We start from the raw sequence: 18459 nt of genomic DNA, 5'->3' as shown, positions 1-18459 counted from the left end.
TCCACACCCAGATCGCACCAACTACAGTGTAGATGTAAAATATCCTCAGTGGTAGATGGATCATGGGTTAGAGTCCCCTTCCCATCACGCTAACCGTGGGAGGTTTTCCTGTCCATGTAATACAAATGAGGGTTAGTTTCATCAAAAAGTCTTTCACAAAGGCAAATTTCTTTCAATATTTGATCTGCAGCAATGTCCTCACAAATTTAAATTTGTCTACAACCCCAACACAATCCAATACATTACACTGGTAAATATATTTTTGTTTGCATTTATACAAATACTCGATCTCGCCATATGCAGGAGGGAGGATTTCAAATTTGAAATTAGTTTTGCTCCTTAAACTACAGATTTGTTTAAAAAAAGGACATTTTCAGTCCATTTTTTGCTGAAATGTACAAGTTTAAAAGTATTGTGTACAACAGGAGATCACATAAATGATGCAACAAACTTCATAGAGAGCTAGGGGGCATCGACAGGCCTAAAATTTCATAGGAACCCATGCCTCGAAATGTTGTCGTACACTGCAAGGAGCACTTTCCTGTTATAACCTGTACAGAAGCACATGAAGAAACAGTTCATAAAAAGTGGCAAAGCAAGTTTGTAGCAATAATTATGTGACCTTTTGTTAAATATAACGTTTTCAAACTTATAAGTTTTGACAAAATATAGATTAAAAATGTCATGAAAAAGGCTGCAGCTTAGAGAGCAAAACTAATAGTATATTTAAAATCAGTGATACGAAAGTATCCAAGATCCCTTAAAAAATATCATGCAACAGAAATAAAAATAAATAAATAAACAAAAATCTCCAATGTTATTATTGAAAAAATTATGCCTAATCTAACATTCATTTTTAATATAAGATAGATGTTTTGCACAAAAAAATTATCTTGATAAAAATTTGGGTTATATTACATATATATATATATACATATATATATTATACAAACTTTTAAAGAAGGAAATAAATCCCTATATAGTCTATAACCAAACAACCAGAATTTTCAGAAATTAGTAATGTTTTAATTCTTCACCTTACTAAATTTCAGTTGATTTAAAGAAATAATTAGAATTTTGGTAAATCGTCAATTTCCTTTAGCTTATACCTCTGAAGATTAGGAATTTTTTTTTTTAGTTAAAACATAACAGATAGTACTTGAATAAGTTTAGTGGTCTCAAAATGACTTTTCTGTTCTATCTCTATGCAATTTTTAAGACTTTTTTTTTTACAAAAAAATAATCTAAGATGAAAAATAATAAGCAATTACTGTGTAATCTGCAAATTCTGCTGTTGTACTGGAAGATTTCTACTAACACACATTGAAAAATGCTACTGTTTTAAATAATAAAAAAAAACGTAATTAAAATATACCTTCACAAGATCATCTTTTAATTTATAAATAGGAAGGCTTTGTCTTTGTTCTAATAAACTCAATTGGGTCTTTTTGCCATAAGACACTTTAGGGCCAGCTATTATATGCTTTTTCCATTCAGGAAAATCATCAGTAGACAATCCAGAACTTTTTATGCCTTCAGCTGAAATAACACAAAATATTATATTAATTATTCTCAATATAATTTACAAACCATCAGAGAAAAAAAATGAAGTGCATATTGTGGAATAAATGTAAAAAAACATCAGGCAAAAGAAAAAGTAACAAAATGTTTTGAAAATTCTGTAACTTTTTTTTACCAGGCTTTAATAATTTTATGAATGAAATGATTTTATTAGTATAGTTTTAAGATTACTATAAGATCAAAAAGTAAAGAACTCGTTTTTATTTATTCAAATAAGTTTTAAATAAAATTTCATACCATGTGGTAATGGATCAATCCATTGTTTGCTCAATTCAGTAGTAATAGAATTCTTTTCAGCATCTCGTTGTTGCAGTCTTTGCTCCCTTCTATTTTTTGCGAGGGCTGATTGTATCATGGCACCTTGAGCTAAAGAACCATCAGGATTCTGTTAAAATAATAATATACTTAGTCAATATTCTACAATTATGTAATATGCATAGAGAGAAATAATTAGACTAACAATGTAGCAACTTTGAGGTTAATAGCTACACTATAATTTAGTTCAGATTGTTTGAACAACATACATTAGTAACAAACTTTCATATTCAGATTTCAATTAAAAGATGAATACAAACGCTTGACACTTTCATTGCAGCAATGGTGCACTATTGTTACATCCTCTGCACTAGGAGTTTCCCCACAGTGCTAAAATTTGAACAAAATGCTTATTCCTCTAAAATTTGTTTATTCAAAAAAGCATAAATTTCAATCAAAAATAATCAATTATAATCAAAAATAATCACTAATACAACAATAGTGGACAGTGAATATCCCAGAAGACAAGTTATCTAGCCTATCAGGTAGAACACGATTTATTTAAAAACTACATTTTCAAAGGAAAAGAAAACATTAATTTATTTATTTTTACTATTATAAAAATCGTACTTTTGACATTATTTAATTTCTAACAAACACAAATAATTTTTGAATATAAATTTATTATTTTCTGATTCATTGTAAATTAGTTTAAGTAAGCTAAAAAAAAGTTCTCTAACAAATTTTACAATTTTTAGCTCCAATACTTTTTTTTAACTACTCTTCCTGGGCTTTGTGCATCCCAGAACCTTTCTGAATTCGACTCAAGGGAGAAATCCTCTCACAGATAAAAGGACAATGAGATACAATAGAAAAATGTCAGAAAAAACAGCTCATAAACTATTTTTTTCCCTCTTTTAGTTTGTGCAAGCTTTCTAGAGAAAAAACGATTTTGATCTGTTAAAAAAATGCATAAAACGGGAATGTTTAAAAGAAGGGTTAGGTAAAATCTGGGTTAATTTAATATAATCAGAATAGGCAATTCTTACAAACTAGCAGAAAATAATGTAGTAAGTGAGATAATGTGCGAAACGAGAATGTAAAACTGAGGTTCCGCTGTAGTTACTAAAAATAACAAAAACATTTTATGATTTATGAATGATTTTCAAAAAATTAATTAATAACATTAAATTGCTAAAGAAAAAAAAAAGTTTTAAAATTTTAATACCATAGAATATTATCCACTAGAGTTTATACAAAATATTAATTTAAAATCTGGAATTAGAATTCTCTTTTTTAATATACATCTCGCCAAGGTGTCTATATGTGTGTTTTTCAAATTGGGTTTTTATTTGCCCCTTCCAATGATTATACCCTTTTATTAAGGGCATCTAAACAAGTAGTTTTCTACTGAATCTTTGTCACATAGAATTCCACAAACAATTTAAACTTCTGACTTATTGTGGGTTTTCAAAATGGGATAAAGAAAAGAATTTGTTAACATATTTAATAACTCATTTTAAATTAACAAAGATTTCATTAAATAAAAATACAGTTTCAAACGCAGAAATTTTTCTAGAGGGCTGTCAGAAATATAAAAACACTTTTTTAAAAATTTACCTTTTTCAAAAAATGATTTTCAATATGTTATGTACAATTAATTTTGGATTTTATCTCAACATATTTCCTTTACACAGAAAGGTTTTTTAGAGGCACTCTAAATTAAACTAAAAAAAAATTAAGAATAAGAAAAAAGATAATTTTTTTCAACAATACAACAAAACTAAATAGGGCAGGGTCAATGAGAAAAATTATAGTATATTTTTAAAAAAATTTTATACAAAAAAGAAAAAAAAAACTGCATGAATGAAATGGAATGTATATAAATTCTAAGAAAAAAAATTAGGCCATACAAAAATTTATTAGTTTCTCTCATATTAGTACACAAGGCAGGAAGATTTTCAGAGAATTTGAAAGGGGCTAATATCTCAAAGAGTTAAATATAATGGGAAGTTAGTTATATAAAAATGAAAAAGCAAATTTAAAAAAAAAAATAACGAAGAAAGAAATCACAAGGTAAAAAATAAATAAATAAATGCAAACAAGCGTTTTTTTTCTCTCCTTTCAAATATACAGTACAATTTTCATCAATGTAATCAAGAAAACTCACTTTAACAATTCTGATAGGTGTAAGATCTTGTACATTTTCCACATCAAGCAAAGACAAGAAGGGTGGATTATCCTTAACAAGTTCAATTTCAATATCCTCATCTAAATTTAAAAAATAATTTTAAATGAGTAAATATAAATCAATCATTAATACATATTTGTAATTTCAGTTGTTTCATTTAATAAACACATAAAATCAAATAATTTAAAATAAGGGACAGGATATAATTCTAGTCAATAAAATGATAAACCCATACCATCTTCCTCTTTTGATTCCTCGCTTGTATCTACATCATGAATGGGTAGCTCAGGTATGTGCAAACAACTTGAGGTAGGCTTCTGTAAAAATAATTAAAATTATGAAAAAGAGTAATTTAAACATATAAACACGGGAATACATTTTTGTCAAAAATAGACCAGAATAAACATAGAGTACAAATTAAATTAAAATTATGCCAAACAAATATTTTTAAATAAATTTTGAGGAAGATAATAAAAAATTTTCAGGATTGAGAACTTGGTATAAGTACCATAACATCTATACTTAAACTTTTTGACAAAAAAAAAAAAAAATAGTATAAAGGATTTTTTAATTATATAGGGATACAGCAGAATGTAAATATGAGTAAGTGACATATGATTATGAGTGACTTTTTATAGCATGTTATTCATTCTTTGTCATTTTTAGAATTTTAGATTTCAGTAAAACAGTCGTGGGATTTTTTAAAAATGGCAAACACGAATTTTGAAAAAAAGGAGGAAGGGACACAATTTTTGGTTAGTAAGTTACTGAAACCTTCAGCATTTTTTGGTTAGTAGTTAAATAAAACCTATAATATGATTTTTTGAAAAATGTCAAAAAAATTCATGAAAAAAGTAAGTAAGGACAATATATTCATAAAATTGCTTGTTATTAAATTACTAAAACCTTCAGAAATTTTGAGTAAGTGGCTAAACAAAACCTTTAACATTTTCAAACTCCAGGGTGCACAACAAGATGTCAACTGTATTAGTAACCTAAATCTCGAAATCACTAGATCTTGATATTCTTGGGTGACAATGTTTTGAAGAACAAAATAGTTTTAGAAATATGAAAAATAATTCCATTAAGTGAAAACAAATTAAACATTTGTATGGGAACTTAGAAATGATATGATCACAAAACAGATGATTGAAACTAATTCTCAAGAAATATTTTTAAAAAGGCATTAAAACTAAACTTTTAAAAGGTTCTAAAAAATATACTAAACATTTACGATACATTTTTTCTCATAACATAATTTTGAAAGTTTAATCAAATATGCAGCAAATTTACCATCCATATTAAATATAAAAAACCAACTAAACTAACTAAAACTAGGTGGCACTACAGCCCATAGAGGGGGAAGGCCTACTGTGCCCATCTCAGTTTTCTTGACCTTGGGCTCTGGGGTGCAGGAGCAGATGTTCCGGTTAGGTGGTCAGCCAAACGCGAAACCCCTAGTGTTATATTAAATATAGATATAAAAAATTTAACTAAAAGTGTTAAGTACTTATAAAATTGCATTAGATGCCCTCTACTTAGACTACCTCCTCTACTCTCTAGGCTCAATTTTTAATTTTCTCACCATTTTTTACTTGTAACAAACTTTTTATTCTAATATTCTACAGCTCAATATTTTATACATCAAAAATAAAATCCTACCTGCTACATTAGTATGGGAAAGTTAAAAAACCTTAAAACTAGACAATCAGTACTTTTCTTTCATTATCTCTTAAAATATTTTTAAAAAAGCTTACAGGATGCAGTTAAAATCCAACTTTTTATTATTTGAAAATATTAATAAAAAACTAAAACACAAAATAAATATATTTCAAATATTTAAAAGATAAAAAATTTTATGAAAAAAGTAGAAATAAATTACCATTTGAAATTCATCTTTGAAAACAGTTTAAACTTTCTTACGGGTTTCGAAAAATATATTCAAGTAGCAAACATTGACTTATAAATAATAAATAAAAGCATATACTCCTTTTAACAAATGAGTTTTGCAGTGAAAAAGATGCCTTAAATAATTTGACCATCAAAATTTGACTAGAAAAACTTTATTCAAAATAATGAAAAACTTCAAACTTTGATTTAAAAAAAAAGAGCTTAAGTACTAACTTACAATGACATAATATTCAACTGAAGCAAGTGAATCAGTGCTTCAGTAGGCATTCTCTCTCTGATCGCTATCTGTAAAAAACAAGTATGTTTTAAATATAAATTAAAAGCCGGATTTATTTGACCAAGGTACCTAAACATTTTCAGAAATACTTGATAATCATGCATTCTTAAGGGATATCAATTTTAAAGAAAAACTAAATTATCCCTTAAAAAAAACCCAACTAAAATAATAAGAAACCTAAAAATGAAGGTTTAACACGAATAAAAAGTATAAGTTGTACATTAAAAAAGTAAATTGCCTCATCTCTTAAATGCATACACAAAAATAAAATGTCTTGGGGTGATGTAGAATAAAAATTAAAAAAAAAAATATATTCATATACTAATAAATTTTATAGTAAAAGTTGAAAATTAGTGAATGTCAAAATTTACATAAGAACGTCTACCAAAGTGAATGACTTTGGTGAATGTCTAAAATATTAGTTTAATATCATTATTTTATAACCGTCGTTGAATAGCCGATCCAATTTCGTGTTTACGACTACTAATGTTCAACTCCGTAGCCTTGTAATTTTGAACCCAATCCAAAAGAAAAGGGAACTCCTGGATTAAGTATTGGGAGAAATTTGCCTTCATGGATGACTTTTTTATTATGGAACTAATCCGCATTTGGGATACATAGAGAGGAAAACCAAGAGAACCTCCCATGGTTAGCCTTACGGCAAGAGGACTCTAACCCATGATCAGTCTACCACTGAGGATATCATTAAAATATCATTATTTGTCAATTACACTAGCAAATGCTAAAGTTCATTAGTATACATAATCATTCAAAGTATTAAATGAACAACAATTAAAACATAATTATTTTTTTAGCTGAATGTTGACATTTTCTGGTGTAAGTGAGAAATAATGATATGTAACAAATATTTAGGACATTCATCAATGCATTTAAGATTTCATTAAATAGATGCATAAGTGTTGTTCCAAGAAATTTTTATTATAATCTCTTAGAAATTAGGCATTAAACCACATAAAAATGTTAGCATACTCAGTCGCTAGAAAATATAACAATCGGAAAATTAAAGATGTAATAACTGTTCTGTTCAAAAGCAATATTTACCTATTTATTTACTAACGCTGTAACAGAATTTAAAATTGTGAATAAAAACATAATAAGTGTAAATCAAATGAAAGAAATTATAAATTATCTCTGTAAAAAGTGAATAATTTAAATCAAGACTTATTACTTTTGTTTTAAAAATTGAAATGAGAAACAAGAATAAAGAACAAGGAAAAAAAGACTACAAAATGACTTCAAACATTAAGCATTAGAATCAAATTTAGAATTTAAATCAAATTTAATGGTTTAGTTGAATCCTCTAAAATATCGATAATAAAAAGTTTCCATGAAATTTATTAAATATTTCTAACATAGGAGCTGCAGTAATTAGTAATAACAATGTATAGTCAGATATCGAAAGAATAAAAATATGTCGCCATAATACAAAAATGTTTAAAAGCAAAATTAAAAAAAAATTTTAAGCCTTTAAATTATCATATATGAGTTAAAAGTATTAACTCTTTCCATTAGATATATTATACAACAAGTAAAATAGAATTCAACAATAAAGTCGTATCTTTTTGTCTTTGATTACAGAAGTAAAATACTGGAAGGAAATCTAATCATATTCAAAGTTTTATTTAGACTTTGAATTTTTTCATAACTTACCTTAACTTTATCATCATTAGTAGCAATAACTGAAAAATGAAGATTTTCTTCGCTTCTGGAAGCCGCACTCATTTCTGATGGATCCTCTGCCTCCAATGATCTTTTTGGCATCATAGTCTTAATGCGACGCAACACAATAGCAATTAATGAATCCTGAGAGTAGAAATGAAAAAAATATTTTCCATAATGTATGACTTTTAAAAAAAATTCAAACTAAGAAATAATTAATCAGCACTTTTAAACATAAAAAATTAAGAAGTCTGCAAATAGCCTAATATGCTTAACAATAAATGATCTGAAAAAGACAAGCGATAATATATCATCAATAATAAATGACAGCCATGGTTGAATGTTCAGGAATGAAGGCAAAAAGTTGGAAGGAAGATTAAGTTTAAGTCATTTTAAAGAGATGACATGGCTTCACATTGTCTATTTAAATAATTTTCAAGCATTGGCAGAGCCTAAATCGGGCTTCAAAAAATGTGTGCTTGAGATTTTATCCTAGAGAAAGTAGTATAAGTTTTTCCCTTTATTGTTTTAGATCTCAGGGAAAAATTTATAATTATAATTGGTCTGCTAAAAAGCTGAGGGAGTGCATTTCTCACGCTTTTATAAAAGGGAGAAATTAAAAATGTCAGTTAATGGGTAACTTAAAGCCAAAAAAATAGACTAAAAGATATATATATAAAAGCTAAAATATTGAGAAAAAATGGAAAATAATAAAAAATAATGACAAGAGAAGAAAATTATTAAAAATAATTTTTCAAAAGTATTTAAAAAATATATAACTTCTGATATCAAAAAAAAAAAAAAAATTCTTTTTTTTATTTTCTTCTTTTTTTAAGTTCAAAATAAAGATAAAACATATATATAGTAGCAAATTGATCAAGGTGAAAAGAGAAATGCCTTATTAACTGAAAGTAATTATATAAATTTAAAAGTAACACTTGCTTTTAACTTTTAAGGCTAAAATAATTTTTTAAGGTAAATAAAGACAGTTATGAAATATGATTAAAACTTTTTGTTAACATGCAAAAAATTATACAGTTACAATACCATAAAAAATCAACATACCGAAAAAGTAGCACCATTTTCTTCCAAAGCTCTCTTGAATGTTTCATGAGTATCATTCTTTTCAGCTAATGATATAACAAATTCAGCTGTAAATGGATAAAATAAATTAATAAACCAAAATGAATAAGGAAAATTGCCTAGATAAAAGTTGAGTATTTGTGCCAAGCTTCAAACATTAGTTTAGGTTTGTTGAATGAACGTGCTAAGTGACAGTTAAATTAATTTGGAAAAAAAGTTCAGTATAGGTGGAAAATAAAAGGTTAGTATAGGAAGTTTAGTTAATCCACTTTTTAATCTTTATCTTGATTAAAAAATTGTTGGATTTTTCTTACAAGAAAATCATTTTCATTTAATCATTGATAATAATAAATCATTTAATAATAATTACATTAATAATCATAAGAATCATAATAATTGATAAATCATTTTATTATAAGATAAATCATTCGGTAATATTTTTTAATAATAATTCTTTAAAAAAAAAGAATTGAAGAGTGGACCCCAAGGCCGGAATGGTAGCTTGGTTCACCACTTGAAGCACGTTGGACCATGTAACAAAAATGCAACCAGATACAATATTGTAGGATAAATGTTATATCATACAGCTATAGCATTATATTCTTAATTACTTAAAATTAAATATCTATTTTTAAAGATGAATATAATACCTAGGTCTATAAAAAAATATAAGGTAATTCTGACAGCCCACAACTATTTATTGAATTTTATTAATAAAATATTTTTGGTACTAAAAAACTAATTTATTAATAATTGATTTTGCATAATGAAACAAAATATAATTGTTTAATATAATTCATAGGAAATTAAAGTTATGAAAAGTCATATCAAGCGATAACTATGCAATGAAAAGCCTGATACTTCTTAAAAGGGACTCATGAAAAATAAGAATTACCTGTATCATCTTCATGAATTACTATTTAAAATCATTTGTTTGATATAAAGAATACTTTAATTACTATTTGGCACAAATTTAGTATACAATGAGACATTAAAAAACATACAGACACATTAAAAAACATACTGACATGTTACAAAACATACAGGCACAATCCTATGCCTGAAAAATTTATGTTTTTCATCATAATTCCTTAAAAAGAATGTAATGTTTGATAAAAGTAAGCTTTTCTTATAATTATTTTTTAAATATACAAAGACACCAAATTTGTATAATTTTTATGAGTGTAGAGGTAAAATATTATGCTTACAATGTTTTTTTTCTTTTTTTTTTTTAGTTCAGAACTAAATTTTGTTTCCATTGAATAAAAGGTACAGTAGGGAACCAATTATCCGGAACGATTGGCACCATCGCTATTCCGGATAACTGATTTTTCCGGTTTTCGGAATCGCTTCAAAAAGCCGTTTTTTTATTGTTAAACCCAACTAAAAAAAGAAATTTGGAAATAATCTTAAAAAGAAGATGAAGTAATACACTAATGATTATTTCCAAAATGATGGTAAGGTGAACATCTTTCAAAAAAGAAAGAAAAATCCTAAAATCTTATGAGGAAAAAAAAATCTTTTTTTAAAAAAATGGCGGGAAAATTTATTGAATTTCGTTCTGGTTTTTTGGTTTTCTGATTTCCGGATAACGGGTTCTGTACTGTACAAAACAATGTTCCTGAATAATTTTATTAATGAGAATAAAACTAATTCAGTCTAAATTTTGGAACTGAAATTAATTGAATAAATATTTGTAGACAAAGTGAATTTAAAGTACTTTTTTAAATAATTTTTATGAAATACATGTTCTTAATTTTGCCCATGTCCAGAGGTCCAACCTCCCCCTACAGTATAAGCATCCATTGGGGTATAAAAAATTCCCATACTATTACTTACAGAGGTAATTTAGAATTAATTGTGATAATAGGTAACAAAAATAGTTACTATGGTAAAAGATTTTATAATGAATACAGTTAACGCTTTACGGAACTATTTTTTTATGTCCATAACAACAGTGTTAGCTTTAACTGAAGTTTTATTAACTTTTTGTTGTACTTGGTGAGAATGGTTGGCTACAACCTGTTGTACTTACCGTCATTACGTATTACACTCGTTAAATTGTTTCCCTTTTATGTGTTCTCTTTCTTAGTTTATTGTGTGCAACTGACTTGGTTACAAATCAAGTACCTATGAGAAAATTTTCTTAAAAAATTATTTTTTTGCAGAATTTATGGATTATTCTTTGAGGTCATATAGATACAAATATGACTTAGGACCTCTAGACCAGTTTAAGATAATATACATGTTTATACCTGTTTTAAATATATTTTAATTATAAAATATTATATTTAAATTTAAAAAAAAAAAAAAAGATTTTTTAATGAAGAAATCAAAATTTTGTGAACCCAGCATTTTAATAAAGTGCAGGTCTTTCTCTTAAGTGTATAGTTCATTTTAAGGATTTAAACCATAAATGAATCTTGTATTTATCAGAATAATGGGGGATCTGTAGCGCCAACTACAATCGCCAAGGAGTCAAATAGATTTTAAACTTGCACACCTTAAAAAAAAACATGTAGATGTTTGAGCTGGGGGTGACTACGAGTTATACCTTTCGAATTAGTCCCTTCCTGTGATGTTTTTTTTTTAGTTTCTCGCGGGGTCACTGCCCGGAAGTTTCCAAGACTTGGCGATTATTCTGCCACAGATCACGATACGGAAAGATTTTTCTCAAAACTAAGTAGTAAACTAAAAATAATACAAAATAATAAATTTCTCTTTAAAATACTAAATACTAGTTAGTAATGACCACTAAGAATGACTTAAGTTTACTGATCAAAACATTCATGCGAAAACACTCAAACGAAATTATATTATTTTAAACAAACTAATGAGTATTAAAAAATGCAAGGCCCACGAAATAATAATAGAAATAAAACATTTAAATGAATTATTGAGGCAAACCTAAATCTGTGTCGCTAATTCCTAAATGATTATAAAGTTCAGTAGCAATGTTTTTCACAACTGAAATATATTCTAATTTTCGTAATTCAGCCATTGTAGAAAAATTATAAGTTTAAAGAACAATAAATTTCATTGAATTTAAGAAAGATAGTGCTTTGCACTTATTGCATTCGATTTCCTGTCTTACAATTTATTTGTTTAGATTTGCAATACTTCCGGTTACTTATTTCTGTAATGACTTTGCTTGCATTACGCTAGAGCCATTCTCACTTATGTAAAAATATGTAAATGCGAATTCAGGGACGCAAAGTTTGCAACCTCATAATTTTTCAACTTCTTTGTACGCAGAGATCAGAGTTGCGCGAATCGCAAACGAATGAGAGCATGTTGATTAGAAAGTTTTTCACGGATCACTATTTTTATCTCATTCACATTCATCAAATACGCATGAGGATATTCATAGTTAGAATAGTCCCTTAGTCAAAGTTTCGGTTTCGTTATTATTAAAAAAAATTTTCCTTTCTATTATGTAAATGGCTTGCCGACCGGCCTGTGTAGGGGTTAGGGAATTGCCTTTGCACCGGAAAGGTTCTGGGTTCGAATCCCGGGCAAGGCATGGTGGGAGCAACGTTGGCCCACCTAATATGGTGCCCCTGAAAGAGAGGCCAACAAATCTGCCCTTCAGATGCCTGTATGACCTAGGTCATTATTGTGGTTGTTCATTTACGTCGCACTAGAGCTGCGCAATGGGCTATCGGCGACGGTTTGTGAAACATCCTTGAGGATGATCCGAAAACATGCCATCACAATTTTGATCCCCTCTGCAGAGGGGATGGCACCCCCGCTTCGGTATCCCGACGACCTGCACACGAAGTCGAACACTTTACGGTAGAACAGTTTAACGAGGACCCATACCGCACACCCTCGGTCCCTACGCAGACTGATCGAAGTGGTCACCCACCCGCGCACTGACCGCATGGTCATTATCCAGGTGGGCATTGGAAGAAAAAAAATGTAAATGGTATGAAGTAATTGTAGAACTTTATTTACATTTCACTAGAGCTTCAAATTAAACTATTAGCAACAGTCTGGGAATTATCTCTGAAGATGATCCTAAGAAATGTCATCACAATTTTGTAGGTGGTTGGCTTCCTTGCTTTGGTAGACTGACGACCTGCGTGAACTCAAACGCTACTAGTGAAACAGTGCCTTAACTATCATTCCTTTGCGGGACGTAAATGGCAAGCAACATTTTGCATAAAATGATTGAAGATTTATAAAATAATTACTTAAAGACTGACTAAAAAACAAAATTTTTTGATATTTTTGGTTTTATATATAATTTTATTGTACATAGTTTTAAGCAGTATGTTTAAATAATTTTCAAAATCTTAAGTATTATAAATGTGTAAATAACATAGAAATACCTGAAACTTTAAAGAATTTTCAAAACAGAAAAATTATCCAAACAAAAACTACATTTTCTCAATTTAATTTTAGATTATAATCACTATTGAATACACAACTCAAATGGAGCAGAGCCTCTTAATTGTTTCTGTTTGATTCATAAGTAAGGTAAACTAAGAAGCAAGGAAAGATGTTTCAACTGGTTCTATAACGTTTCAAGCTCTGCTTCGTGAATATCTTAGAAACAGGGAAAACCTCTTCACATGCTTCAGAACAGGCTTTTGATTATAAAGATGAGGCCTTTTTGAGGAAAATATTTATGGTTTGGCTATAAGCTTGGTTAATAGTTAACTAGCATGAAAATTTGGCTAGTTGCCCATTAAAATAAAATTGCGTGAAAGTAATCTGTAGAATTATCATGAAAAATATTACAGTGGTTCGATGCATACTTGAAGAGTATTCGAGGAAACGTGTAACAGTAAGAATAACCTTGGAAAAAGCATAGGATGAGTTAGATGCATATTATATGACCAAGCTCATGGCCATCCAGTATATATGAAAGTGCAGCTTTTCAGCTTCAATAGATTTCTCGAGTATAAGTAAAAGCTTTTTGTACCTAACTATTGTTAGTATGCTAGAAGTGTCAAAAGGCTACAATTTTGTACCTTTATTCATATTAACCAATAACTACACTGATTTCAGTGAAAATTTCAATACCACGAAGGAATTATGCAAATTGAACTCAAACTTACATGAAATGAAGAGAGGTTAACTTGTAAATCATTAGAATTACAAAGCAATTGTACATGTAACCCTACTTGCACATGTTTATTTGTACTACTATCAGTAATACGGAATAAATTTCATTAACTTCTGATAATTCCTTCATGGTATTGCAATATTCACAAACATTAGTGCATTATCATAATTGGAAATATTTTTTATTGTTAAGACTTAATTAAAAGGGGTGAAGTTCAAATAAATGTTTAGAAATTTTGTAAATTTCTTTTTAGAAATTTAAAAATGCAATAAGTACATCCTCCTGAGATTTTTCATCCTAATGAATGTTTTTATCTACATTTATATCACAAAGTTGAAAACATGTTATTACATTATGCTGTTTAATGCTTTTAAAACAAAATTCTATCTTTTCTTAAATTAAGCAAATGTTAGTATAAATACTACACTTGATTTCAGGCTTAAATAGAAGATTTTTTGAGCAAGTTAAAGAATTATCAAAAAAATAAAAGAAATATGACTTAAGAGTAAAGCTTTTGGCAATCTCATAATTTAAAAGCTACATTTTTGTTGCATGCATAAAAAAAACATAGTAAATTCCCAATATAATTCAATGAATAAAAAAAAATATATATATATACAATGAATTGCAGTTTTTATTTAAAATCTCAAAATTATTATTGCTGATATTTGAATGTGTTATTTTAAATAGAGAAACTTATTTTCAATTCAAGAATGCCCTTATTGACATCAACTTAGTTACTTAGGAGGATATTACTAACCTTTCTTTGTCGCTTAAACATTTATACAAAAAATAGTTGCACCAACTCAATCTATCTGTATCTCAAGTTCATGACAGAATTTGTTTCACGAGTTTTAAGGATTTAGAAAAAACAAGAAATAAGTTAGTTGACTCTATATTGCCCTCAAGAAACTAATTTGTTTTAGCTCAACGTTTAGCATATACGGAAAAGCTTATTCAATAACTACAAAAAAGAAGAAGGGAAGATAAAGATGTATTTTTTTTTCATTTTTTACAACCAATTCAATGGATGAGTAGTAAAGGATTTCTTAACGAATTGTTAACGAATATTATTCTTTTACAATCGTTAATTCAAATTTAAGTGAATTAAGTTTTGTTTCTGCAAGGTATTATCGATTGAACTCATGTTAAATTATAACGTATTTCAACATTTTAAATTTCTAAACTCTTGCAAATAGGACATTATGAATATGAACAATGCAACTGTTTTACTCCAGAATTCTGGATAATCAGAACCAATTTTACTTTATTTTTCAAGAATCACAATTGTAAAGAATATTTTAAAAAATATTTAATATTTAGAATGTTTGAAAAAATAAAATATATATTCAGTTCGTAAAATGAATACTTTGAAAAAAATAGTAACAATTCAGAATCACAGATCATAATAATTCATTGAGTAAATTTATATTTATAAAATTTTTTTTAATGATACAAAATATTTAATTATCTATTATAGTTGAGGAACTTGAAAGAAGTGAAATTATCCTTGATGATAAAGTTTACTTTGTAAACTTATTTTGGTACTTCAAAGTTTCAAATTAAATAGAATAGTCTTACAAAGAATTACTCAAACTCTCAGGTAAAGCTTTATACATAGCTGTGAACATGGATAGGAAAAAAATCCAGTAGATTTTAAGAAATAATATAAATTTCATGATAATTATTGCCTAATGTATTAAATATTATACACATATTATACATTTTATAGTCATCAAAATAGAAAAACTGCAATATTTTCCAGTTATGACTGAAATCGAATGAACTTGAAATGTTAGGTATTAGCCTAATTCATAATTTTGAATAGTAATAGGCATTTTTCAATTATTTTAAAAAGGGAGTTCGAAATAAAAATAAAGTGAGCATTTTTGAACAAAAAAGTTTTAAACTGATTACTTTACACAAGGCTAGCTTCATTATGTGTTAGTAATACTTATTTCAATATTCAAAGAACCAATAATCTGTGCAAAATTTCTATTTTAATAGGGATTTTTTAGGAAACAACTCAATTTTAGGGAATTTTCTAAAATGTACAAAAACCAGGAGAATTTTTATAAAACCAGAAGACCAGGAGAAACTGGCTAATCCAGTAGAATTGACAGCTATGTATATAATATTGTAGTCACCATACTCCAACATTTGCATGCATTGATTATGTAATATTTCAAAAAACTAGAAAAATAAAAAGGAACACCCTTTATTCATTACAAAGGATAATTCTTCAAGTATTTACAGTCTGTGCCCTAAATATTTACATTCTTTGTACACAAATAATTTAAGAAGGATTATTCTAATTTCTTCTCCTCCTGACTCTTGATATTCTCCAGGCATTTGGTTCTTCATATTTATTGTACAAAGGTTCTAATCTTAGTTGTTTCTTGTGTTTGCTAAGTTTAGTTGGATCAGCAAATTTGTAGAATGCAGGAGCAAACTCAACCATCCACTTAGGATCAATTGTTGTAACTTCTCTCATATATTCTTTAGTAGTCTGGACTAATTCATGATACACAACCCTAAAAATAGAGTAGAGTATTTTTACTAAAAAAAGCCCTTAAAGTTACTGAGTCTATTACACCTGTTTTAAGCTATTCATTTAGTAAATCAAGCATTACAACCAAATTAATACAATACACATTTTGAGTATTTGTAACAGAAAAAAAAACAAACCCCAACTTAATTCTAAACCTCAAGTTGGTAAAAAAGTGTAAGGAGTATTTTTAGGGCGTAAAAAGTAAGTAATACGAAGTTGTAGTTAAAAGTAAGGAGTTGAATTTTCCTTTTCTTATTCTTTTTTGCATACCTAACTACAAAGCAAATTACAATTTAATATAAAAATATAAAACATTTTAATTTATAATGATAAGCAATGAAAATTTAATCTAACACAAATTTATGGCATTTCCGGAAACTTTTTTGGCAACAACATTAATGCTGAGGTAACAACATTAATGTGTAAGCCTATTTATGAAAAGAAACTTAAAGCTGTCTTAAATGCATTGCAAATAATGAATTCCCAATTTATTTTAGTCATTTTTGGCAATTAATGTTAAACACAATTGTTATTCATCTTATCTTTATACAGAGCTTTTTCTCGTTAGTCGATATAGTGAACCAAGTGAACTTCTGGAATGGTTTGTTTGATTATTTAAAAAAATTAGGTAATTCACTTTATTTATAAATGGAGCTTATTTTCGCTAGCAGCCGTACTGATCCAAGTGAATTTTTGAATTAGTTTGTCTATTTATTCAGTAAAAAAGGAGTATAAAAATTGTGTTACGAAGAGAACAGATATTTCGATCATAAAATACTTTATCATTTTTGAAATAAAAGTTTTTAAATGACTACAACATTATTAATAATGTAACTTTGCAGTCTGTTTTCTGGTCATTTGTAATAAATAAATAAGTATTAAAAATTAATACAGAGGAAATATATCTAAACTAAAAATTTAATTCACAGCTAATAATCATTATGATAGCAAAATAAGTATATTTGACCTGACACACCTTCCAATCAAAAATGTATTTTTTTCACTAATAAAAAAAAAAGGAGTTAGAAAGAAATCTTACCACTCTGGTTGACGATTGAATAGAGCGCTGGAAGGATGAATGTAAACAACCTGTCCATCTACCAAAGTTCTGTAGCCTTCCTGGGGATCCTTCTTAGCTGCATTTCGAAAGAAACCACTGCAGATAGCCTTTTGAACACGAGCCGTCGTTTTGCCACACGATACAACATCTAATTTATGTCTGAAATAAATGTTTAAAATTATGTAAAAATGTATGAATAAAATTTTAATTTTCCCAGATAAGTTTCCCTGATTGAAACTTGAAGTAAGAATAAATTTACATTTTGAATTATAGGCTCGTTTTTTTAATGTTATTTTTATTTCTGTTGAAATTTTCTCACAATATTCGAAAAAAAAAAAAAAAAATGAAGAGAAAAACATATCTTAATTCATGGAAGAGAAAAGCTCAAATTATCCTCTGCTCAATTTTGTTTATTTTTTATAAATATATATTTTATCATACAAAACATTCTTTAGTTTTTTTTAAAAATGTCAATCAACCTATAAGAACACGCTATTGCATATAATTGAGATTAATTATCCCGCATTTGTTATTTTTTTTATCTGAAAAATTCCTAGTATCCGGAAAATAGAGTTTTGTCGAAGTTCAGACAATTCCAAATGGGACTTTTCCCTGTTTTTTTTCTTCTTTTCTTCTTTTTTTAGTTAACAGCACATTCTATCAATTATTCTACTATACTCAGATAATTTTAATAATTTTTTTACACATTTTCTGGGGAGCTTTATCCATGAAGTTAATTGAATTCACAACTAGGTATATTTTAAATAAACATTAAAAAAAATAATTGACTTATTTT

The 18459-nt window shown here is 27.6% G+C and overlaps 2 protein-coding genes across 4 annotated transcripts in view; both read right to left on the bottom strand.

The window, feature by feature from the left end:
- LOC107443708 (ATP-dependent RNA helicase DHX8) overlaps positions 1-12093 on the bottom strand; it is a 28927-nt gene extending 16834 nt beyond the window's left edge. Inside the window, exons 1-7 of the mRNA XM_043052099.2 lie at positions 11886-12093; positions 8961-9046; positions 7887-8039; positions 4263-4344; positions 4007-4107; positions 1819-1966; positions 1376-1539 (exon numbers count right to left, since the gene is read on the bottom strand). Of these exons, the coding sequence (XP_042908033.1) occupies positions 1376-1539; positions 1819-1966; positions 4007-4107; positions 4263-4344; positions 7887-8039; positions 8961-9046; positions 11886-11979 (828 nt within the window). The 5' untranslated portion in view covers positions 11980-12093. The remainder of the gene's footprint in view (positions 1-1375; positions 1540-1818; positions 1967-4006; positions 4108-4262; positions 4345-7886; positions 8040-8960; positions 9047-11885) is intronic.
- A 4161-nt stretch (positions 12094-16254) lies between these two features.
- Positions 16255-18459, bottom strand: part of LOC107443704 (ATP-dependent RNA helicase pea) — a 45951-nt gene continuing 43746 nt past the window's right edge. For all 3 annotated transcript variants that reach the window (XM_043052094.2, XM_071186115.1, XM_043052097.2), the window contains exons 24-25: positions 17643-17822; positions 16255-16586 (exon numbers count right to left, since the gene is read on the bottom strand). In XM_043052094.2, the coding sequence (XP_042908028.1) occupies positions 16364-16586; positions 17643-17822 (403 nt within the window). In that variant the 3' untranslated portion in view covers positions 16255-16363. The remainder of the gene's footprint in view (positions 16587-17642; positions 17823-18459) is intronic.

Source organism: Parasteatoda tepidariorum, chromosome 10, assembly GCF_043381705.1.
Source record: "Parasteatoda tepidariorum isolate YZ-2023 chromosome 10, CAS_Ptep_4.0, whole genome shotgun sequence".
In the NCBI taxonomy this organism is placed as follows: Eukaryota; Metazoa; Arthropoda; class Arachnida; order Araneae; family Theridiidae; genus Parasteatoda; species Parasteatoda tepidariorum.
The sequence above is the reverse complement of the archived record's forward strand: the minus strand, read 5'-3'. Positions and strand labels throughout refer to the sequence as shown.